The sequence below is a fragment of the Perna viridis genome, chromosome 9, assembly GCF_037379345.1.
Source record: "Perna viridis isolate PV_CMFRI_1.1 ecotype Kerala chromosome 9, ASM3737934v1, whole genome shotgun sequence".
Taxonomy (NCBI): Eukaryota; Metazoa; Mollusca; class Bivalvia; order Mytilida; family Mytilidae; genus Perna; species Perna viridis.
In genome coordinates, this window is record NC_142453.1 from 19,827,553 (window position 1) to 19,854,361 (window position 26,809).

Sequence of the window (26,809 nt, forward strand, 5' to 3'; positions counted from 1 at the left end):
CAGACAATGAACATGAAATGATAAAAAAAAGGATGGGTCACAAGGACAGCAATTTGTAAATCTATGCTGTTGCTTTTTGACCTGCCTGAATCTAACCATGGTTTCGTAGTTCTAAGAACATATACTATAGTTCCACTTTTCCTATTGCATTAAAAATGTTTTGTATAATCTGTATGTTGCCAATGGAAGTATTAACACACTATCAAACTTAATTTAATCAGTCACGTCGTCATATCTGACAAGCTGTTTTTGTCTATAGTTGGGCTTGAAATTTAAATTAAATAACATAACGACGTTCTTTTAAATCCCAATAACGAAAGGTCGGTTGATTGAATATGGAAGGAAATCAAAGTTCAGCATTGTATGACGCACGGAAAGACAGAAGGGTAAAACACACAACTCACAACTTGTTGCATTTGGAGAAATAACACTTTTCAAAAAGTAGATGATGAAAGAATGATTAGTAATAGGATAATTAATTGGAAAGAGTGAATGACCAAAATATTATCACAAGTGCCGAAGAACGAACGCCTAGATTTAATGAGTGTGCGGAAATGGTTCCGCGCACGAGTTAAAAGCGTTCTTGGCAGCATGAGTGATCATGTTTTGATTATTCACGATTAACACTTGATTATTATTATATGTTTTATATAGATTTTATAAAGTTGTGATGTTTTGGTGGGAGAATGTCCGAGACTGAAATTACCGAATTTATTTCACGGTGTGCATTATCGAAGTTTTACACTGGGAACATTCGATAAAACACTGCTATCTATACAATAAAAGAGTATTTGTAGTACTTTTCGTGGAATGGCAAAACAAAGAAATTTGGTTCCAAATGAAAATGGAATTTTCTCTTATGTGTATACTGAAAACCTCAAAACCATGATTTCAAGATCAACGAACTTGTGTTTTTCCCTATTCCAAGAAAATTTGCATCCACGAAGTACTTTCATAATATAAGACTGATGATGAACCGATTCGAGCAGTACCCAGATTTATATATTCCTGTGTTAAAGACAAGACAGGGAGAAAGAGACATAAATTTTAAAGGAAAAACATAATTTAAAAAAGGAAATAATGAACATGCTAAATAAATGAACACGTACAAAAGGAACAGAAGTAAATTAACAACCAAGACATTATTATAAACTTGAAACATGGGTAAGGTATATCTGCAGAAAGAACGTCCTCTGCTATTCTTTAATAATTGACTGGTTGTTAGGGTTTAAGGGTTTAACGCCCGAGCGGCATTATTTTAGCTATATCCAGGCGATGAACATGAAATGTGTGGTAAAATAGACATAAATGATGATGTAATGAAAAAAAGAGATGGGACCCAAGGATAATAGGGTAAATAAATCTTGATTGCCAATGGAAATAAGGAGAGGTGGGTAGGGTCAGGCAATTTAGCGTCCAGTGACAGTGTCCAATGGTTTCTTCTCCGATAGAATACCACAGAATGGTTCGTTAACGTGAGATGAACGCGGCATCTTTCGTAACACGTTTGCGGTCAGATTTGCGGTATTATGGCCTGATGACCCAAGCATATAAGATGCCAGGGGTATCCGATTCCACCACCTGGGCCCACAACCAAGTTTCTCTGTGGGCAAAGCACCCAAGGCAAGGGTTCTGATCACTCTTTAGTTTCCTCTTACTACAAACTTAGTGCTGCTGCGTGCCTATTCACTCGGACCCGCAGGTAACCAAGAGAACCAAGATTCAAAAACATGTAGCCCAGGACAAAGACGAGACACGAAAAACAGACACATATCGGTTGTAAATCACAAGCGGGACTATCGTGGGAGGAACGTGCCATCTTTCCCACGTGCCAACTATTAAACGGCTAGGGTTCTGAGCACTATTTAGTCACCTTTTACGACAAGCTTAGCGCTGCTGCAGGCCTATTCTTTTAACACCCGGACCTGCACGGGGCTAAAACCAGACGATGAACATGAAACGATGATGCAATGAAAAATGGGATGAGACACAAGCACAATGGTTCCTACTCCGGTAGAATAACACAGAAGGATTATTTAACGTGAGAGGAACGTGGCATCTTTCCAAACACGTATCATAACCTGAGCATATAAGATGCAAGGGGTACCCCATCCCACCACCTGGGGCACACAACTCAGTTGCTCTGTGGGTAAAGCGCCGAACGAGGTTGCGTTAAGGGGAAATGTCATAAATTGTCATTTTTTCATCAACGAAAACGATCTATATTTCAAGTCATCTTAATACGTGCAATTTCGTCGATGTTCATATTTCAAGTATAAAACTTCCAAAACACAAAAAGGTCAACAATAAGTCAAAATGTGCCATAAAATTGAGTCTCGTGATCGGTTAATTAAGCCTTGGTGGACCAAATAAATGTCAAAACTAAGTGGGAAGATGACAAAATGGTACATCCAAATTTTAATGGTATGTCAATGAATATTTATATTTTTCAAAAAACAAAACTGTGGGAAGTTAAAAAATGGCTCGTAACTTGCTTATGAGGATATATTTTTGCGTTTTTTTCTATTTCAGTAAATATTAAAACAAAATGCTACCGATAGATAACTTCCCGCAGCATTTTTCGGGTAAAAAATATATTTAATCTATTTAATGAATCCCCGTGCAGGTACGGATGTTTAAAAGAATAGGCCTGCAGCAGCGCTAAGCTTGTCGTAAAAGGCGACTAAATAGTGCTCAGAAACCTAGCCGGGGGCTAGGCGCTCTGCCCACAGAGCAACTGGGATGTGTGTCCCAGGTGGTGGAATGGGGTACCCCTGGCATGTTACATGCTGGGGTTGTCAGGCTATAATACGGAAAACCTGACCGCAAACCATAGTGGTGCACCGTGTTGGGAAAGATGCCACGATCCTCGCACGTTAAAGAACCCTACTATGGTATTCTCCCGAAGTGAAGTAGGAACCATAGGGCTCCGCCACAGGAGGTTAAATTGTCCGACCCGACCCACCTCTCCCTATTTCCAGTGGCAATCAAAATTTGTTGACCCCATTGTCCTTGTGTGCCATCCCTTTTTCATTTCATCATCATTTCATGTTCATTTTATCATCAATTTCATGTTCATCGTCTGAATATAGCTGAAATATTGCTGCTCGGACGTTAAACCCCAACAAACAAACAAACAATCTATCCAAAAATCAATGTTATTTTTAACTGTAATATCTGACTGGCCAAATTCATATTCAAAATAGTTGTTTGTCAATTTAATGTCATTAACATAATCATTACTACTAAGATACCCATTTTTTAAAAGATTACTGTGACTTGTTCTGTGCGACGGCTGGTTTACTACTGTCGATGTATGGACAACTCGTTCTGTAGTGGGTGTACGAATCACAGGAGTAGCACTGTCCCCTTTGGATCTTACCAGCGTTAAATCCTTGAACGGGGGCATTGTAGAACCAAGGTTGCTGGGGCCAACGAAAGGACGGCTGAATAAAGCTATGTGCATTTCCTAGGGGTGACTGATTACTAGCACTAAGTTTTGAAGTAGAACTTTTTTCTTTAGCTTTAGCCTTCTTACGAACTGCCCTGTTATCTGCGCGGATGATTTTGGCTTCATCATCGGAATCACTAGCTATGGGGTTTGTATCATACTATTTTGCTGTGTCCCACCCGCCTTTCGAAGTGTCAACAATCTTTATGAGCTTGTTGCAGTGTTTTATTTTATCAATGGTTGCGGAAATTAGATCACGAGCATAATCAGTTTTCCCATTGTCAATAGCCCACAGAGTCTGAACTAATTCTTCAAGGTTCTCAGTATTAAATTTAAATTGGACCTTGTTACCTTCATACTTCCATTTGTAAGTAGCGTCAGTTTTCAACTTTTTGACCTGTGACTTAACTAGTTGGTTTGCACCTTGTAGTTCTTCCCTAATTCCTGCGATTTTCTCAGTGACTTTTGCATTAAGTATCGCTTCGACATCTTTGGCCTGTTGATTAACGGCATTTAACACAGTTCTTAATGAAATACTATCATCACCTTCAGTGTCCATGTTGAAAGCAAGACGAAAAACACGGAACAAAAATTTACTAGACTAATCGTAAGGACCCTGTTGCGCTGAATGAATTAACCGCCAAAACCTCCCAATCATGCGCAGAACATATAACGCCCCATATGGACTGACAATTCAGAAGAAATTAATTTCAGTCTAATTCACATATTCAAACGACTGAAATTATATGAATGTTTAGAATTTAATACTACCATAACCAATGTTCAAATGTACATTTACTACAAGAGAACTATATGAATATCTTTTGATATCCTGTATAACAATTTTTACCACCATATTGTAAAAAGAGCAGCTAGCTAAATTGTTTTTTCTCTCTGTCCTTATGTAAGGAAAATAAGAAAAAAACTGTCGAATCTTGTAGATAGAATCTCAATACTTGTATATTGTTCACAGTTGTTTTTGTTTACACTGGGGAAGTAAACATTCCACGTAGTAATTACTCATTTGTTTGTCGGACGTATTGTTTGATTAATATTGGTGATTTCATTTTTAATGTTTTATGTACAAAATTGACATCAATTGCGCTAACCGGATTATACAGTTTCATGTATAAATGGATGATAAAAAAATGTTTTTAGTAGCTATGTTTGTTTTTAATTTATGAATACAGCTTCGTAAAGTCAATGTAATATTTTTTGTAAAGGTGTGGTAACATAAAGAATGATACAGGTTACAGGTTTTTTTTATACTTATAACGCCGTCTCAAGCTCCGTTGCTAGCTTCCGGGTGTCAAAAGAATAGGCCTGCAGCAGCGCTAAGCTTGTCGTAAAAAGCCACTAAATAGTGCTCCGAACCCTAGCCGGGGGCTAAGGCGCTATGCCCACAGAGCAACTGGGATGTGTGCCCCAGGTGGTGGAATGGGGTACCCCTGGTGTGTTACATGCTGGGGTTGACAGGCTATAATACGGAAAACCTGACCGCAAACCATAGTGGTGCACCGTGTTGGGAATGATGCCTCGTTCCTCGCACGTTAAAGAACCCTACTGTGGTATTCTCCCGGAGTAGGAACCATAGGGCTCCGCCACAGGAGGCTAAATTGCCCGACCCTACCCACCTCTCCCTATTTCCAGTGGCAATCAAAATTTGTCGACCCCTTTGTCCTTGTGTCCATCCCATTTTTCATTTCATCATCATTTCATGTTCATTTTATCATCCACCTTATGTTCATTGCCTGAATATAGTTGAAATATTGCTGCTCGTGCGTTAAACCCCAACAAACAAACAATACAAATGTACTAGGTTGATACTTTTAAATCAAAGTAAGGAGAAAGATGAAATGTGGTGTAATAAACTGAACATTATCATTCATTAGATATTCATACATCTCCAACATGCGCTTCTTACACAGGATGTGGCCCTTACCATTGTAGTATTAAAGTAAATGTATCCAATTTATAATGACATTCAGAATCAATTGGTAGTTTTTGTTGACACAGTTTGTTGTTTCTGATAAGTTCTTGTAATTCTTAAACAAAACTACCATAAAGTACCATTGGCTTTCTAAATGAATTATGAAACATAACCATGTATTTAACTGTTTATTCAATCTCTTCTCAAGAGTTGTTTAATCTTTATTTATTTATTTATTTTAATTTATTTACTTTCAGCATTAGCTGTTATCAATGATTATCTGTTTAATTGAAAATTGTTTGAAGATTGCTGAAAGAGTAATCAAGGGAACCAAGGTTATAGCTTGAAAAGAGTGGTGTTTTTACGCCTTGCAAAAATTTCATAGTCGAGATACAGATTAAACTAGACAATAGTGAATAAGTTCGTTAAACATGTTAAAAATATTGCTATGTAATCAAGTGGCATGTACATTTGTAAACAATTTATTAAAAATGAAATATTTGTATTGTCACATGGAATTGTATTTCTTCCGAAACGCTCTCACAGTCCATCTTTTAAAACCTACTCCGTTTATGCATTTTTTTTATCGTGCCCCTTTCCTGGGTTTGTTTTCGACCCACACCTCACTGGATTCCGGACATACGGTACAGCTGAACAAAAACAACAAAAATAAATGTTAATTATCATGTACAAAGCCAGACATATGACTCACGAGCAAAGAAAAATAAATTTGCATAACTCCGTTAAGTTAAATTCACTCACCTATCATATGTCTAAATTTATATCAAACATTTTTTTCAAGATCTCTCTCTCTCTCTGTTCACTAAACAAAGAACGCAAAGTAACCAAAATCATACATACAAAGCAACATAAGCAAAAGAGTAATCAATGGAACCAAGGTTATAGCGGTAATCAAAAGAATGTAATCCAGGGACAAAGACCAGCCATGGAAAACAGACATACACAAAGAAAATAAAGTAACTAAAATCATATATACAAAGTAACAAAAGCAAATGAGCAACTCGGACTCAATTAAAAACTGGGAGCATGGACCAGGTGCATTGGTAGGGTACGCGTCCTCTGCTTTTCTAGAAACACCCGCCGAGTTGCTCATAAAAAGTCAAGTCCGGGATAGACAAACGAGGACAGGAAAAAACTAATACCCGTTGAATAAATCAGTTTTCATGGTGGAGATGGATACACTATAACGATCCACGAGTTCATGATGACGACCATAAAAATTATGTAGTGATGACTTGTAGCAACATAATCCTGTTCCAGAAGCCTACTTGTAAGAAGCCTAGAGCTATACAAAAAGTCTGCATGGTTTAGGCAAGTTACTCTTGCCTAACGTATGAGTTGTGATATGAACACTTCATACGCAGGTATTGAAGGGATGTTGCCACAGATGAAACGAAAATTGACAATTATGAATGAAAAGCCACGTTTGTCGAAAAGTTTGGTAAAACATTAACATTATATATGTTTATGTAGAAATTGTTTTAAAATCAGTTAAATACGGATATTATGTGGATTTTATTACACCACTGTTCTATTAAACTATGGGAAATTCTTTTGGAAATTTTCTACTTGCTAGCAAGGGAAAGTTAGTTATGAATACCTCCAGTAAACTATTGAATAAGTATTTGGATTCTTTTTTCTATCTTGTATTCTAATCATGTATTTATTTTTGTTTCAGGGCATTTGCTCAAACTGACTGTATGAATCGTGTCTTGACTCACAAAAATTGCTTTGTAGTGCATGTACATAAAATTAATACTGTAATCTGTAACCAGTAGCAGTAAATATAGTTTAAAATGTATTATTTGTTACCGAAATTCGAGAAGAATCAAAATAATATATTTCAAAAATACAGACCAAACAGGGAAAACAGACGCTCACAAGAAGAACATGTAAATTAAAAAAATTAAAAAAAGAACAATTTTGCATATGTGACTATCTCAAAACTTGGAGCACGGACCAGGTGCGCCGATAAGGTAAGTGTCCCCTGTTCATTTGATATGAAACGATGATGTAAAATTGGCAAACACGTGGCATAACATATCTTTATTGTTGGGACTGCTTCATGGATATCTATTATTTATATAAACTGATATTTCGATGACCCAAATACATCTCACCATTGCATAAATTCTAAATATATGTTCCAACTTTAAGAGTAAGCATATTTACCCTTTTTGCATCTTTCACCGTAATAGCATTGAGGGCATTTACACGTGAAGCCGTTTACCATGTCTTGGCACGTTCCACCATTTAGACAAGGGTTCCCTGCACACTCATCAATATCTAAATAAATTCACTAAATTATCAAAAAATTTGGAAATCTCCTATTATTGTTAGCCGTGGACAAATATTTATAAAAATATTGTAATATGAGAATTCAAACGTTCATTTTACAATACTGTTTACTGCTAAATTGTCAGCAATGACACCTCTGGAGTCATATATTTTAGAAAATTAATCGTTTTGATACAATAATCAATAATAAATTGTATATTGAAATTGCCTAGTTCGTTGGTCCAAATTTCGACGAAATGTTCCCGACTCTCGATAGATTTTAAATTCGGTGGTTACATATATTTAAAATTGGGAAACAGTTGTAATCTGGAAATGATTTATAATTTGTAATATGATTAAAGTAAAATATAAAATTCAACCAATTATTCTGCAAAAATAGGACCAGAGACAACATAACTGCAGTTGACAAAGATGGTTGACCTCGGTTAAAAGAGGGAATGTTCGATACAAAATAAAAAAAATGGCTGCCATATTTTACCTGTCTCACACATATTCCCAGTGTACCCAGGAATACAATCACATGTGAATCCATTTAATTTGTCGTTACATGTTGCACCATTTTCACATGGACCGGAAGCACATTCATCAATTTCTGAAAACATTGAACCAAATACAATGTCTATCAACTAAATCTTGCAATAGGAACTAATTTATTCGTTCTGGAAGGATTAAAATATAATTTTAAAATTGATGAACACTCTACTGATTTAACAACTATCCCTACAAAAAAATTGTATTTCCTTTCAAAAAGCTTTTACATTTTTATTGCCGGAATCCTTATCGTTACTCGCAAAAAAATAACCTGAATTAAGTATGTCATAGAAATGTTATCATACCTATATGCCGAGAAAATGTATTTTTGAAACATTAAGCAGGAAAAATGTTTATCTGTATAACATTAACGATTTCCAAATGTCTCAAATGAGGATATGATGCAAGAAATGAACAACCATTGACTGTAGTTGTCAAATGTAAAAAAAATATATGGGTTTCATATCAGATGTTAGCTGTGAAATGTTTACCTGCATCACAAATATTGCCAGTGTACCCAGGAATACAATAACAGGTGAATCCATTTACTTTGTCGTTACACGTTGCACCATTTTTACATGGACCCGAAGCACATTCATCGATTTCTGAACACATTGAAACAATAACAATTCCTTTAACTAAACACATTAATACCATGAGCTCTGCTAAAACATATTAAAGGCACCGAACTCATTTACAGTCGTACTATTATAAGAAACTTTGCCATGACTCACATAAATGTACAAAAAAAATGAACCTGGCGTAAGAACGTCACAATCATTAAAATAATTGGTTTTAATTGCTATCATATCGAATGGTGTATATTTGCAATTTCTAGCACGAAAAATATATATTTTTTCTTATGCTGACCCTGCCGATTTCTTAAGGACTTAAAAAAAAATGTCATCCAATAATAAAACAAACATGATTGCAGTTATCAGAGATTCTTTAAAAAGTGTGTGTGTTTGATGCAAAAAAATTGATTTGCTGCTATATATTACCTGTCTCACAGATATTGCCAGTGTAACCGGGAATACAATCACAGGTGAATCCATTTACTATGTCGTTACATGCAGCACCATTTTTACATGGGCCAGAAGCACATTCATCGATTTCTGAAAATATTTAAACAAGTACAATGTCTTTAAAATAAAGTTTGTGATAGGAACCAATTTCTTCGTTCTCGCAGGGTCAAAAGATCATTTAAAAATTGATGAATACCCTGCTTATATTATATCCATTGCTACAAAAAATGTATTATCATTAAAAAAAAGCTTTTACTATTGTAGCCTAGCTTGGCCGAGTGGTCTAGGGCGCTGGACTTTGTGCAGGCGGTGTTGCCATAGATGTCACAGCAGTACGAGTTCGAGTCCCGCGGAGGGAACGACCAAAGATTTGCATCGCAAATTTGACAGTTCTAACATCGTTGGGGATTTTTCGGACATTTCTATATATATATATATATATATATATATATATATTCTTCACTGTAGTTGTCAATGATGTTTGACCTCTCTTCACAGAGCTTGTTTTGAATACAAACAAATGACCGTAATGATTTTACAGTTTGGTCCACTTTAACGTTAACCAGGAAGACAATCACATGTGAACCCATTCACTATGTCGTTGCATGTTTCACCATTTTCACATGGACCCGAATCACATTCATTGATTTCAAGAAAAAAAAACGATGCATAATTTCTAACACAACTTCATTTGCATGAGACCACGTTTTCGATATTGCAGAATCATAACATAGCCATGAAAATTGATGAACGCTGCATCTCCACCATATTTCATAAAGATATCATTCATATAATTTGTTTTGAAACGATGTTTTTTTTTGTTTTCTTTGGTAGATTTTTTTTTTGTTGATAAAAATTTTGTTTATTGTACCTGTCTCACAGTTTGTGCCGCTATACCCAGGAAGACAATCACATGTGAATCCATTTAATTTGTCGTTACATGTTGCACCATTTTCACATGGACCAGAAGCACATTCATCAATTTCTGAAAACATTGAACCAAATACAATGTCTATCAACTAAATCTTGCAATAGGAACTAATTTATTCGTTCTGGCAGAATTAAAATATAATTTTAAAATTGATGAACACTCTACTGATTTAACAACTATCCCTACAAAAAAATTGTATTTCCTTTCAAAAAGCTTTTACATTTTTATTGCCGGAATCCTTATCGTTACTCGCAAAAAAATAACCTTAATTTGGTATGTCATAGAAATGTTATCATACCTATATACCGAGAAAATGTATTTTTGAAACATTAAGCAGGAAAAATGTTTATCTGTATAACATTAACAATTTCCAAATGTCTCAAATGAGGATATGATGCAAGAAATGAACAACCATTGACTGTAGTTTTCAAATGTAAAAAAAAATATACGGGTTTCATATCAGGTGTTAGCTGTGAAATGTTTACCTGCATCACAAATATTGCCAGTGTACCCAGGAATACAATAACAGGTGAATCCATTTACTATGTCGTTACGCCACGTGCAGGTCCGGGTGTTGAAAGAATAGGCCTGCAGCGGCGCTAAGCTTGTCGTAAAAGGCGACTAAATAGTGCTCAGAAACCTAGCCAGGGCTAGGCGCTCTGCCCACAAAGCAACTGGGATGTGTGCCCCAGGTGGTGGAATGGGGTACCCCTGGCGTGTTACATACTGGGGTTGTCAGGCTATAATACGAAAAACCTGACCGTAAACCATAGTGGTGCACCGTGTTGGGAAAGATGCCACGTTCCTCGCACGTTAAAGAACCCTGCTGGGGTGTTTGATAGGAGTAGGAACCTTTGCGCTCCGCCACAGGAGGCTAAATTGCCCGACCTTACCCACCCCCTTTTTCCAGCGGCAATCAAAATTTGTCGACCCTATTATCCTTGTGACCCATCCTTTTTTTTTCATTTCATGTTCATTTTATCATCCATTTCATGTTCATTGTCTGAATATAGCTGGAATATTGCTGCTCGGACGTTAAACCCCAACAAACAAAAACAAACTATGTCGTTTCACGTTGCACCATTTTTACATGGACCCGAAGCACATTCATCGATTTCTGAACACATTGAAACAATAACAATTCCTTTTAACTAAACACATTAATACCATGAGCTCTCCTAAAACATATTAAAGGCACCGAACTCATTTACATTTGTACCATTATAAGAAACTTTGCCATGACTCACATAAATGTAAAAAAAAATGAACCTGGCGTAAGAACGTCACAATCATTAAAATAATTGGTTTTAATTGCTATCATATCGAATGGTGTATATTTGCAATTTCTAGCACGAAATTTTTTTTTTCTTATGCTGACCCTGCCGATTTCTTAAGGACTTAAAAAAAAATGTCATCCAATAATAAAACAAACCTGTCTGCAGTTATCAGAGATTCTTTAAAAAATGTGTGTGTTTGATGCAAAAAAAATGATTTGCTGCTATATATTACCTGTCTCACAGATATTGCCAGTGTAACCGGGAATACAATCACAGGTGAATCCATTTACTATGTCGTTACATGCAGCACCATTTTTACATGGGCCAGAAGCACATTCATCGATTTCTGAAAATATTTAAACAAGTACAATGTCTTTAAAATAAATTTTGTGATAGGAACCAATTTCTTCGTTCTCGCAGGGTCAAAAGATCATTTAAAAATTGATGAATACCCTGCTAATATTATATCCATCGCTACAAAAATTGTATTATCATAAAAAAAAAGCTTTTACTATTGTAGCCTAGCTGGCCGAGTGGTCTAGGCCGCTGGACTTTGTGCAGACGGTGTTGCCATAGATGTCACAGCAGTACGTGTTCGAGTCCCGCGGAGGGAACGACCAAAGATTTGCATCGCAAATTTGACAGTTCTAACATCGTTGGGGATTTTTCGGACATTTCTTTATATATATATATATATATACATATATATATATATATATATATATATATATATAATACATTCTTCACTGTAGTTGTCAATGATGTTTGACCTCTCTTCACAGAGCTTGTTTTGAATACAAACAAATGACCGTAATGATTTTACAGTTTGGTCCACTTTAACGTTAACCAGGAAGACAATCACATGTGAACCCATTCACTATGTCGTTGCATGTTTCACCATTTTCACATGGACCCGAATCACATTCATCGATTTCCAGAAAAAAAAACGATGCATAATTTCTAACACAACTTCATTTGCATGAGACCACGTTTTCGATATTGCAGAATCATAACATAGCCATGAAAATTGATGAACGCTGCATCTCCACCATATTTCATAAAGATATCATTCACATAATTTGTTTTGAAACGATGTTTTGTTTTTGTTTTCTTTGGTAGATTTTTTTCTGTTGATAAAAATTTTGTTTATTTTACCTGTCTCACAGTTTGTGCCGCTATACCCAGGAAGACAATCACATGTGAACCCATTAACTACATCATTACATGTTGCACCATTTTCACATGGACCCGAATCACATTCGTCGATTTCTAGAGAAAAATTGAAGAAAAAAAAAACGCAGACTTTCTGCAGAAACCATCTTATTTGATCTCGCAAAATCATAACACAGACATGAAAATTTATGAACGCTTCCAACATCCACCATATTCCATAATCATTTTATTAACAAAAATTTGTTTGAAACGATGTTTTATTTTATTTTATTTTATTTTTAGTTTTGACTGTAGATGTTTGACCTCTCTTAACAGAGCCAGTTTTGAATACACAAAATGACCGCAATGATTTTACCTGTCTCACAGTTTGGTCCACTATAACCAGGAAGACAATTACATGTGAACCCATTCACTATGTCGTTACATGTTGCACCATTTTCACATGGACCCGAATCACATTCATCGATTTCTTTAAAAAAATATTTGTAAAGCTCACGTATCATAGCATAGCCCTGAAAACTGATGAACGGTTCACCAAATTCCACAACAAATTATTCACAAAAACTCTTAAACGATTTGTTTTTGTTTTTATGTTGATCTTTTCTCTGTTTCTAATTTGTACTTATAATAGTTTAATAATATTTTTACCTCCTGTCATGTGAAATTTTTTGACATTTATTTTCGGGTCAACTGGATGAAAAACATTGAAAGTTGTAGCAATAATAAAGGGTAATCTAAAAAGTAGATATTATAATGTACTATTGTCATGAAAGCAGTTCCACAGGCTCTAGGGCCCCAAATACTATTCCATCTACTTTTAGCCCTTCTCAAATTGACTGGTTTATGATAATAGCAATTTGGATGTATTGCTCCTTATCAGGTAATATTTTTAAACAATGTTTTTTCAACTTAGTGGAAGTGAAAACACTTCCACTTTCTCGTGGCTGTTGCTCACTTTTCATAGTACATTAACATTTACATGTTTCACACGTTTTGTCGCTTTTTTTCTGGTCTTCAGAATAGAAATGCTTAACAATCAGTTGATATAGAGATGACAAAATGAGCTGCATTCTTATTTACATTATACAAACAATTCCAAGATAATATGCGTGTATCCTTGAATAAAAAAAACCCCTCATTTTTCTTATTATCAAGAAAAATACGTTTTTATTATCAATAATATTAATGTAACCATTCATAAGTAACATTTATCAAGACAATTTTGTTTTGTAGAAGGAACTTATCGATCATTTTATAAAATAAATGAAATTATATATAAAAAAAACACTGTCACATTAGAGTTAAATTTTATTTTGAAAAAATAGGTTTATATATTACCATTTTCACATAATTGGCCTGTGTATCCCGGTGTACAACTACAATAATAGCCTGACGTCAGTGGTACGCAGACTCCATTTATACATGGGTCAACAGCAGGACATCCTGAAACTATCGAAAAATGAAAAGAATGGTAATTTATTTTTCGAATTTTAAACTTTTGAAAGAAAAATGAGGACTGAATCAATCATTCGGAGGCAAATGACAACTAATTTTAATAGCATTATGTTCACATGGACAAACTGTATTAGATAATTCAAAATCACAAACCGTTGTGAATATGTCAGTTTTAAGTGTTTTGTAATTACTACTAAGACTTTCGTAGTCTTTTCCGGTCATAACCTTAATTGGAAAGCAAGAACAGATATTCGCTGTTTAGGAATTTTGATTAGGTACATGCAACTCGTTGTTTTTGTATATTTTTGTTTTTCCTCTTGTTTGTCTTATCTGTTTGTGTAATCTCGAAGGGGTCTTGAACCATGGATAGTCCGAGTTGCTCATTTGCTTTTGTTACTTTGTATGTATGATTTTAGTTAATTTATGTTCTTTGTTGTGTATGTTTGTTTCCCATGTATGGTCTTTGCCCCTGGATTACATTCTTTTGATTACCGCTATAACCTTGGTCCCCTTGATTACTCTTTCTGAACTTGTTCCGCGCACGCATGCATTTTTGGCACGAGTGGTCCTATTTTGGTTAAATTGGTTATTCACAATAACTAATTGATTATCCTATTTGTTATGTAGATTTTCTCCATTATTCAGTGCTATTTTCAATATGAATTATATATTTTGTGAACGGCTGATTGATATTCGTTTTTTGAGGTTGGTGCATTAGAAAGTACGACATTGAAATTATCGAATTTTTTTTTGCAGTGTGAACTGTCAATTTGTTACACTGGGAATAATCGGTAAATCAATGCTATTTATAAAATAAAATGGACTCATTATCATTCGTTAGCTACATCTAACTTTTAATATTTCAGGCATAATCAGGACGAAAACAAGTTCTAACAAGAACCAATTAGGAGTTTTAGGTGAAATTACGAAGGGATATGAAACCAAAAAAAAGGACAATTCTGACTGCTACCATAAACTGTTATAAAAAGCTACGTAAACGGACGTCATAGTTTACCACCGGTGCTAGCCCTCGGTAGCCGATTCTGATCGAAAACTACAGATGAGGTCTTTAACGTGCATGAAGTGTGTCATTCAACACAAGTAGACTCACGATGGACTGCGATCAAGATCCCTCTTATGGCATGACAACCACCAAAATGAGTGGCCCCGTGCTGGTCCGGGGATAAAAGAAGTTTTTCCTAAAAGGCGACTAAATAGTGCTCAGAAACCTAGCCGGGGGCTAGGCGTTCTGCCCACAGAGCAACTGGGATGTGTGCCCCAGGTGGCGGAATGGGGTACCCCATGGCGTGTTACATTCTGGGGTTGTCAGGCTATAATACGGAAAACCATACTGGTGCATCGTGTTGGGAAAGATGCCACGTTCCTCGCACGTAAAAGAACCCTGCTGTAGTATTCGATAGGAGTAGGAACCTTTGCCCTCTGTCACAGGAGGCTACATTGCCCAACCCTACCTATCCCTCGCTTTTTTTGTGGCAATCAAAATTAGTCGACTCTACTGTCCTTGTGTCTCATTCCTTTTTTTTATTTCATCATCATCATTTCATTTAATCATCCCTTTCATGTTCATCGCCTGAATATAGCTGAAATATTGCTGCTCTGGCGTTAAACCCCAACAATCAATAAACCGAAACGAGTTTACCCCATTCTACCACCTGAATTTCGGGCCTGTTATTTCAAACACTCGAGTCCAAAATGGGCAGAACATGAATTAGTATATGTCTCCATAGGTAGTAGATGGTAATGATTCAAACTGTATAGATTCAACATTGTAAAAAAGGTAGTTGCAAATTTTACTGCATACTAGATTAAATCTGTGGACAAAACAAAAAGGAAAAATTGTGAGATATTTGTTATTTCGAAACTCATTAAGATCGCATTCAAGCATAATGAATTGACTGCGTTTTATGTTACCTAATTGAATTCCTACCTTCACCGGTTCCAAAACATTAAAAATAATTACCAGTTTTTCCTTGAGATAGTACAGGCATATCAAGTATTGTAAGAGAAAAAATCAGCTGAAAAAACTGAAATGCAAGAAATTTAGGTGAAACAGTCTGAAAGACACAATTGTAGAAAAAAACCTTTGTAATTGTGCTAGCTAATATCAGCATGTAAAAATAGGAGATGTAGAGAGTCTATTTGTACATGTTATCATTATAAACTACCTCTAACTGTATTCGAAGGTTTCAAATACTTCTACAAACAATATTTTTCATCTGACCATAATGTTCAAGTATCCCAATTTTAAAATGAGTTCCCATAGTGTTTTGTATTTTAGCTTTATCATATTATCAACTGCAACATTCAATTTTTTTACATTTAAATAATGATTTTTCATTAAATTAAATACATCGAATACATAATCCCAATTCCTAGCAAATACTCATATACAGCTTTGACATGATATCAACCATTTTCAACATCATTAATTTTAATTTTTAAATATTTATTTTAATGTGTTTAATTAATAAAATATATTTTTATACAAAAAAAAATTACTGACAATGAATGCTACGATGAACATTACCTACCTCCATAGTTAAAGAGCACGTACAGCTATGTGTAGATAATGATGTTGATTTATTTAACAGCCCTATCTGATTTACCCCTTTTATATACAAACGTCTACTGAAAATCGAAGTTATCTTTACGTTAACTTTTATTGGGGTAAGGAAATCGAACATATAAAAGGAAGGTAGTTCTAGAATTCTCTTCATAGGTAAAAGGAAGAAAATTAGTTGTAAATAATTAACACCATGCTGTTCTGGATTTGTACCTGACTGGAGATGGATAGTGTACGTACACTTTTAGAATTTAAGACCAGTTAATAAAAAAACAGATGGTGTTTTCTCTTAGTATCATTTTTAGCCACATTTAACTCCATTTACCAGATGGATTGATGCTAATATAAACTAATTAAAACCGATTTCATGAAAAAATGGTTTCCGTCATGTTCCAGATTTGACTACCATCTCAACATGTTGAATATAAAATTTGTATGGTTAACAACAGCAATGTACTTTTGACGTACGTCTTTCTGTTATACCCAATATTGTTATTGAATCTGAATAAATCTATAAACGCTCAACCTCTTAAACGATAAAACTTTCACTTAACATGCACACCAAAAACCATCTATTCATTTCGTATTGAAAATTTCACAAAAGGACCTCATTTCTTTAAAATATTACAACATCTGATCAAATTCTACTCTTTTGTGATTTCTTTACAGCTCTTGAATTGTATAAAATTCCCATTTACACAATATATCATCCCAATAGAATCACCAAAGCACTTTCTCTTTATAAAATGTTTAAATTATCAAACTAGATTTAAAATTTGTTAAGTCTTCATCATGTTAACTGTTATTTTTAATATTTAATATTTTTTTCTTGAAACCCGAATCTTTTTTTTATTTTTTATTTGTTTTTTTGGTTTTATTTAACAGAAAGACATCAATCGTTGAAATATATTTTTTCCAAGAAGGTTAAGTTTTGATTGAAGACCTTTTCCCGAAGTGGAAAGTAATAAACATCGGCATGCAATGATTGATTGTTTGGGTTTAACGCCTGACCAGCAATATTTCAGCTATATTCAGGGAGGGATGGGTCGGCTCGGGAAATTTAGCCTCCTGTGGCGGAGCGCACAGGTTCCTTCTCCTATCGAATACCACAGCAGGGTTCTTTAAAGTGCAAGGAACGTGGCATCTTTCCCAACACGGTGCACCACTATGGTTTGCGGTCAGGTTTTTCGTATCATAGCCTGACAACCTCAACATGTACCACGCCAGGGATACCCCATTCCACCACCTGGAGCAAACACCCCTGTTGCTCTGTAGGCAGAGCACTATTAAGTCGCCTTTTACGACAACTTTAGCACTGCTGTGGGCCTATACTTTTGACACCCGGACCTGCACAGGGCTATATCGACATACAATAAACAGCTGCATGGTTTGTCGTTAACAATTATAGGATCAGTAAAATGTTCAACATAGTTGGGCCTTAAAATATGGTACACTAATTACAATTTGTTTACCCCCGAGTTTTATCGAAAAAAAATCTGTTGAATGTGTACTCGTATGCAGAATTTGCTTACTTTATACGTGTCTTTGATCATATTGTCTATGTCACTTTATTTTATTTTTGCATGTATTACAGTGTCAAAAGCTTTCTGAAAATATTTAAAGAGCAGGCACACACTCTTCCACCTTTTGAGGAGCAGTAATTGCCAACAATACAAATAAATCAATTCGTGAATCCCCCTTGACAGAAAGCTTCACTGTTAACTTGCACCATTATTTTATACTTCATGTACTAAAATTCACACGAATTTGAGCTAATAGATGATATGGATTGATTGATTTCTTTGTGTTTAACGCCCCCCGAGCAGTAATATTTCAGTTATATCCAGACTATGGATATGAAATTGATGATAAAATGAACATGAAATGATGATTAAATGAAAAAGGGTTGGAACACAGGGATAATGAGATCGACACATTTGGAATGCCACTGGCAAAAAAGGGAGTTGTGTGTAGGGTCGTACAATTAACCCACATGTGGCCCAATGGCTCCTACTCCGATGGAAACCATAGAACTATTCTTTTCCAAAGTCGTTGCACCACAATTGTTTAAATTGTCCGTATTATGACCTGACGGCCCACGCATGTAACATACATGTACCACGATACCCCATTATACCACATGTGGCACACAACCTAGTTGCTCTGTTGGCAGAGCGCACTAACCCCCGGCCAGTTTTCTGAGAACTATTGAGTCGCCTATTACGACAAGCTTAACGCAGTTGAGGTCCTATTCTTTTGACAACCGGACCCACACGTGGCAGTTATAGATGAGAGGCTTAAAAAAATAAGATTACAAAACCTGTTTTAATCTTTAAAGTTTTCCATTTTGTTTGTGATACTTTCATTCTGAAACTATTAGTAAGTCATTTGATGAGATATCAACTACCAAAAAAGTTAAAAATTCGGTATGAAGTAATATTGTATTTTCTACAAAAATAGAGGAATTCAGAAAAACATGTTACTGAATATCACTCTCTCTCTCTCTCTCTCTCTCTCTCTCTCTCTCTCTATATATATATATATATATATATATATGTGTGTGTGTGTATATATATATATATAGAGTATATAAATTGACCATATAAATGTGTTTTGGTTTTGGCCAATAAACCCCAACACAACTTACATTTCCTAAGAATAAAAGGACAATTGATTGGAAAGAGTGAATAACCAAAATATGATCATGAGTGCCATTTAAGAAAAATATATCTATTCTGTTCTACTGTAAAAGAGTCAAAGATTGATTGATTAATTGTTGGGGTTTAACGGCCGAGGAGCAATATTTCAGCTATATTCAGGCGATGAAAATCAAATTGATAACATTTTTTTAAATGATGATGATGACAAAACAAAAAATGGGATGGGACACACAGAAGATAGGTTCGGCAAACGTAGAGTACCAACAGACTAAGGGAGGGATGGGTAGGGTCGGGCAATTTACCCTTCTGTGCACTATTTAGTCGCCTTTCACAACAAGCTTAGCGCTGCTGCGGGCCTATTCTTTTAACACACGGACCGGCACGGGACAAAAAATATATAAAGTAAACAATATAGTGAAACAAGTTTCTTATTAACGCAAATTGCTGAATGAAAATGGTCAAAACCTCAAAAACTAGTTTAAACTTGTTAAAATTCTGATGTTGAAAAGACGAACAGATTCGACCTTTGATATTAAAATGAAATTAAATATATTTTACAAGCATCACAAATAGAGAAAGCTGTTGGTTATAAATAGATCAGTCATCATATGCTGAAACATACTGCGAATACCGTTTCCAAGCCTTTATCCATAATCTTCAATCATTCATTCAGAAATCAGAGCTATCCGTCTCAATGGAAAACTGCTAATGTTGCCGCCTTTTCAAAAAGGTGATAATCAAACCCATCAAACTATAGACATATTTCTCTGTTGAGATGCGTAATTAAGATTATGGAAAGAGTACTCTTTAAATATTAACATAATTATCTCCTTGAAAAAAAATGCTTGATTTATAAGTATCAATCTGTTTTATTTTTGCCAAGGCCATTCAACAATTAACCAACTTCTTGAAATCTACCATAGAATATGTCACGCACTCGAAAATCGTTAATGGTTTGTGGGCTGCCCTTCAGGAATCAGTTGTGCGACCCTTGCCACTTCTAATAGATATAAATGATCTTGTTGATAATACAGAATATTTCAATGCTTTTTGTCAACTATATCTCCATACTTTGTTCTTTACACGATGCTAATGACATAGAACATAAATTAAATAATGATCTTTATCATTTGTCAAATTGGATGGAAAAAAATGAAAAAGTTGACTGTAATACATCTAATGCTGAATCCATGTTCTTCACATCACGACGTAATATTGTTTAACCAGATATATAATTAAGAGATGAAGAAGTAAATTTTTCAACGGCAATAAGCACCTTGGTGTGTATTTGTAACACGACTATAAATGGATTGAACATATCGACTATGTATTAAAAATGTCTGCCAAAAAATATATCCTTGTCAAGGAAATTTAAATTTTCATTTAGTAGACTCAATTAAGAGAAGATATACTTAACATATATATATTGCCGATTCCTTCAATTGAATTGCATGTGAAGTGTGTGATGGATGCGGTCAATTAAATATACTTTTGCACGAACAGGTCAAAACAAGGTAGCATGTTTTTGTTACTGGCCTTCCTACATTTGCAAGAACCGATTTGCTCTATTTCAAAACTGGAAAGGGAAACCCTTCAGAACAGAATGAAAAGAATTTCATGGTCCTGGATATCAATATTATAATGTTATACATACTAGGCTTAGACATCAATATAAATGATGACCCATTTCGAGATGTTCTAAATGTGAATGCAGCTGGGTGATAGAAGATGCAATTCGTTATTTCCCGGAGTGTCTTCTGTATAATCAATGAATTTTATAATACATTTATCTTTGACGGCAAAATAAATATTGATCATATTATTTTTGGCAATGATTGACTTACTCCTGTTCAAAACACTGCTATCTTTGTTACGGTATAAAGACACTAAACGTTGTATGATTAAACAAGGTATTTTTAAAACAATGCTGTTTTCATTTATTTGCATGTGATATTAGTATAAAATACTGTTATGTTAGGTCTGTTTTAAATGATGTGTATATATTCAATTTAAGTAGCGGTCTTTGTACGAATCATGCAAATCTGAAAAAATGTGATACACCTTAAAAAAGGCTACATATTTTTATTTTTGTAACTAAGTTGTTTTATGGGTCTATCCTATGAAATGTGTAATTATTCATTCAAATCTGCCTGCTCTTAGAAGATAATCTACAATGAAAATCCAGTAGATTCTATTGTATTTGAGCGTCATTTACAGAGTTATCTCCCTTAATTTTGAAATCTACAGTGCATTCTACACAATTTTTATCTTCTAAGAGCACGGGTTATATGAAAAAACACATGTTAATTTCTGTTAACTATAACATTTCAAACAAAATATCAAAAATGAAAATATGTAGGCTTTTTACCCGTGAATCACATTTTGCATGATCCTTAGCTGGAGTGCTACTAAATATCTGTATATTTTTGTTGATGCATGTTTATTGTACATATATATGTTATATTTGTCATGTTCATGATGGAGAAGATAACGTAAATTGGTATAACTTCTGTCTGATCTATTTGCTAATATTGCAATAAAATATGTTAAACTACGAGTGCCGAAGAATATCTAGACTTAATGAGTGCGCGGAACTACTTTTAATAAGTCCAAATAAACTTAAATGAAAGATCTCATCCAACCTTCACAAAATTAGTCAAAACCTATGGGTCGGGTGTGAGTACTTCATCTTTTATGTTTTATTCCTTACCAGATATTTGCGTGTGATAAGATTCTATTTATTAATTTATTTTGACCTAAAATGGTCAAATAAAACTTTGTGCTTTCCAAAATTCATTAGTATTGATGTAAATGTCTTAAAACACAGTAAAATAATTTACATTAGTATTCAGAGCACTGGTCCCTTCCATTTAAAAAAAGACGTGCTTTGTACATGTGTGTTTAAAGCCGATAAATTGTATAATCTGGTTCCCTTTTCAATATCATAAGCGACACTAGGATCTCTGAAATATATACTCAGGTCACCAGCGATGGACATGCACAATATTGGAGTAAATTGCCGCTTATGACATAAAAAAAACAAAGATTAAATTATCTAAATTATCTTGATTATTGTGCGTCTGTATCGGAAGATGATATACATGTAAGTAATTAGATAAAAATATTTAAACGTATAATTTTTTTTATTTTAATATAAGAACGTTTATTGTTAATGAAAAAACGTCATATTCGCGCAGCCAATCAAAAGACAGAAGACGTCACTCGTCACCCGGGGTTATATTTGAGAGAAACGTGTGGAACGAAAATGTTACCCGGTCTTCCAGATTACTCCTTGTATAAATGTATTTCACCAAGATCAATGAACACGTCTACCTGATTGAAAGGCTCAACTGTCTGAAAATTATAAAACAAAATATCGTTATAAATAATGTAAATACCTGGAAAAAACTGCGAGCAAAGCTCATTTATTGATTACTCCTGATTTCGTTCCTGGTAACCATAAAGGAATTTTAAATCCCAAAGGTTCTTTTATACTTGTTGAAGACCTTGGTGATCTCTGAAAGTTTAATATTTTGAAGTAAGGTTATACGCTGTTGACTTTGTTACTTCCACCACATTCGTTTTAGTTATATTTATGGATTTTCCTTTTATATGGCCCCGCAACTAAAAGTATCACTTGATTTGCGGATCCTTTTTTTTAAAAGATTGATTGATTGATTATTGGGGTTTAACGCCCGAGCAACAATATGTCAATTTTGATTAGGCGATGAACATAAAATGAATGATAAAATGAACATGAAATGTTATGATTATGAAATAGGACAATAGACTCGACAAATTTACCACTGGAAATAGGGAGAGGATGGTAAGCTCTGGGATATAACCACAAAAGGGTTCTTCAACGTGCGAGGAACGTGACATCTTTCCCACCACGGTGCACCACTACGGTTTGTTGTCAGGTTATCCGTATTATGGCCTGACGATCCCAGCATGTAACAAGCCAGGGGTACCCCATTCCACCACCTGGCGCACACAACCCAGTTGCTTTGTGTATCCGTAAATGAAAATTCATGCAAGAATTTATTATAAGAGAGTTGGGAAAAATAATTTGAGATTTTCTGCTTATACTTTCATGAGCATTGTTTTTAATATAAATGATTACTTGATTCCAAGCGTACTCGTCTTTCAGACTATACTTCATAAAGAATGCTCCTATTACCGATAACTAACTTTTAGTCCTGGTATCGAAATTTTTGACATTTTATTTTGTTTATGTGTAGCGTGAATTTTGAGCAACATATGTGACCTCATTATCACTGCTATGAACTTCTTTTTTCTTACTTGACTGGAGCTACTAAACTTATCTGCTTGTTAGAGAGTAAGACATTTTAATGAACAGAACATATGGTCTCCAGTTTTAAGTGTGTTTTTCAGCTACATTTAACTCCGTTAGCCAGACGAAATGATATTCAAAATAATAGATTTAGGCATTAATATACTTTTTGTCAAGCACCGATGACTCTGTAATGTCAATAAATAAGACAAAATCTTATCTTAATCGCAAGAAAGAATCACAACGTAGACGATGAAATTGCTAGATTATATGAAATCCAAAAGAACATTGATTTATTTGTGTATAACGCCCAAGCAGCAATATTTCCGGGCGATGAATATGAAATGATGAAATGAAAATGGGGATGGGACAGGGTTCTGAGCGCTATTTAGTCACCTTTTACGACAACCTTTGCCTGTTGCAGGCCTTTTATTTTGACAACCGGACCTGCACGGGGCTTAAGGTTATATGACACTTAAAGGAACTTGTTTGTTTGTTGGGGTTTAACGTCCGAGCAGCAATATTTCAGCTATATTCAGACAATGAACATGAAATGAATGATAAAATGAACATGAAATGAAGCAAAAAAAAAGGATGGGTCACAAGGATAATTATGATTGCCACTGGAAAGAAGGGGGGTGGGTAAGGTAGGACAATTTAGCCTCCTGTGGCGGAGCGCAAAGGTTCCTACTCCTATCGAATACCACAACAGGGTTCTTTAACGTGCGAGGAACGTTGCATCTTTCCCAACACGGTGCACCACTATGGTTTGCGGTCAGGTTTTCCGTATTATAGCCTGACAACCCCAGCGTGTAACACACCAGGGGTACCCCATTCCACCACCTGGGGCACCAATCCCAGTTGCTGTGTGGGCAGAGCGCATAGCTCCGGCTAGGGTTCTGAGCACTATTTAGTCGTCTTTTAAGACAAGCTTAGCGCTGCTGCAGGCTTATTCTTTTGACACCCGGACCTGCACGGGACACCACTGGAAATAGGGAAAAGTGGGTAGGGTCGGGAAATTAAGCCTCCTGTGGCGGAGCTCTATGGTTCCTTTACCGGGAGAATACCACAGTAAGGTTATTTAACGTGCAAGGAACGTGGCGTCTTTCCTAACATGGTGCACCACTATGGTTTGCGGTCAAGTTTTCCGTATAAAAGCCTGACAACCCCAGCGGGTAACACACCAGGGTTATCTCATTCCACCACCTGGGGCACCCATCCCAGTTGCTCTGTGGGCAGAGCGCCCTAGCCCCGGCTAGGGTTCTGAGCACTATTAAGTCGTCTTTTAAGACAAGCTTAGCGCTGCTCCAGGGCTATTCTTTTGACACCCAGACCTGTACGGGTGTACTTACGTCTAAACTTTAATATTGATCTATTGTGTATGGTTCAGCCTAAAAATTCTACCTTAAAATTTTAGACGCTGTTCGCAATTAGGTCTTCAATATGTAAGTGAACTTATGGCCTATCCTGACTGTATCATTAACCCTATTTATGTGGACATTTTTCAAAAAAAAAAACATGGACGCAAAACCCCCTTTTGGAATTCGTATAAAAGCTCACATGGAAGCAGGTCATCTTAAAAAAACATAGAGTGACATCTGCTGTGGCTTTGAAATGCAGTCTATGGGAGCTTCCATACCCTTGTTTCATTTTTGATCTGTGTGAGTATAAAAATACAACAATGTTTTTTTCTGGCAAATTATCCCGGTTTTTTTCAACGGTGTATACTGATGGCCCAAAATGATGACGATTGGGTTGTTTGTGCTGTTGTCCATGGTGACGAACTACAACTTAAGGGTTGCTATCAAACGCTTCTATCTTCACAGCTCAAGCTCGAGCCATCTTGTTAGCACATAAATTGATTACTCATTCTAACTTCTCACAGTTTATTATTTGTTCTGACTCTTTAAGCTATCATGTGGCAATTAAGAGTCATAAACTGAAAAAAAAAAACACTTTTATCTAAACCGCAAACCATAGTGGGGCACCGTGTTGGGAAAGATGCCACGTTCCACGCACGTTAAAGAACCCTAATGTGGTATTCTCCCGGAGTAGGAACCACAGGGCTCCGCCACAGGAGGCTAAATTGCCCGACCCTATCCACCTCTCCCTATTTCTAGTGGCAATCAAAATTTGTCGACCTCATATTCCTTGTGTCCCATCCCTTTTTCATTTCATCATTATTTCATGTTCATTTTATCATCCATATCATGTTCATCGTCTGAATATAGCTTCTCGGACATTTATCCCCAACAAACAAACACGTAAGTAAGGTCTATACAAGTTTAACTAACTTGAGGTATGAGCACCCCAATGGGTACTGGATACCATTTTAAAGTATCTAGTGCCTTAAGACATCTAGATTAAAGTAATTTGATATGGGGAAGAAAAGAAAGTATACTGTCAAATAGTAAACCAAGAAATTTTGTTTCTTCTTTCATTTACATACTCCCAAATTCTACTTTGTGCATCCGGACCCAGATCTCTAAGTTTATGGTAATAAAATCAAAATGGAACAAACAGTTATGGTTTTATCAAGTGTTAAAAGAGCAGTCACTGCCTGTAGATCGGTGGTTAGAGGAACAGAACTATGTCTAACTCTGTCCCTAACAAAAATGATGGATCAAACTCTAGCTCGTTCATAAGCCTCAGTAAATGTACTGTACATTGTATATCCCTTTAAGGAAACTTGATCAGTTTCTATATAATGAGTCTCCTGGAGACATAAAGCAACCGGAAAAATAGATTGACCTAAAAGAGTTAATTCTTGAATATTAGCCTTTAAACCTCGACAATTCCATTGAGTAGCTTTGGCCATTTTTCAGGTTGACGAATGGAGAATATTTTCCCTGTCTTTGATCCGCGACCTCGACCCAATGACCTGAAGTCCATTCGGATGTACTGAACACGCTGCTCCCTGTATGCTTTCATGGCAACAGGATCTGTTTTGTCATTTGATAATTGAGGCACGCAAGCCCCCCTCCCACAATAAGGATAGCGATCAAAAGGGGGCCTTAATTTTGAATTCTATACTACATTACATACTATTTTTATCTCCCATAAATAAGGGTTATATGTTAAACCACATATTAATTATCATTTTCAACTAACTATCAAAAATTTTAAAAAATGTAGGCTTTCCAACCATGCATGAGTCACATTTTGCATGATTTTAACTG

The 26,809-nt window shown here is 35.5% G+C and overlaps 1 protein-coding gene across 1 annotated transcript; it reads right to left on the bottom strand.

Moving 5' to 3' along the window:
* Positions 1-5,693: 5,693 nt before the first annotated feature.
* On the bottom strand, positions 5,694-16,713 carry LOC148607239 (uncharacterized). The gene is made up of 12 exons (XM_088546721.1): positions 16,645-16,713; positions 16,074-16,137; positions 13,976-14,086; positions 12,993-13,106; positions 12,620-12,733; positions 11,697-11,810; positions 10,128-10,241; positions 9,233-9,346; positions 8,723-8,836; positions 8,179-8,292; positions 7,575-7,688; positions 5,694-6,031 (listed from the first exon to the last, which is right to left on the bottom strand). The coding sequence occupies exons 1-12, from the start codon at positions 16,648-16,650 to the stop codon at positions 5,952-5,954; spliced, it is 1,173 nt and encodes a 390-aa protein (XP_088402847.1). The 5' UTR covers positions 16,651-16,713; the 3' UTR covers positions 5,694-5,951.
* Positions 16,714-26,809: the final 10,096 nt, after the last annotated feature.

Bases quoted from the DNA above. Each gene is read 5' to 3' on its own strand.
- LOC148607239 (XM_088546721.1), bottom strand. The intron at 11,811-12,619 runs GTAAAATAAACA...AAATATTTTCAG, and splicing joins CGGCACAAACTGTGAGACAG to AAATCGATGAATGTGCTTCT. The intron at 10,242-11,696 runs GTAATATATAGC...CAATGTTTTCAG, and splicing joins TGGCAATATCTGTGAGACAG to AAATTGATGAATGTGCTTCT.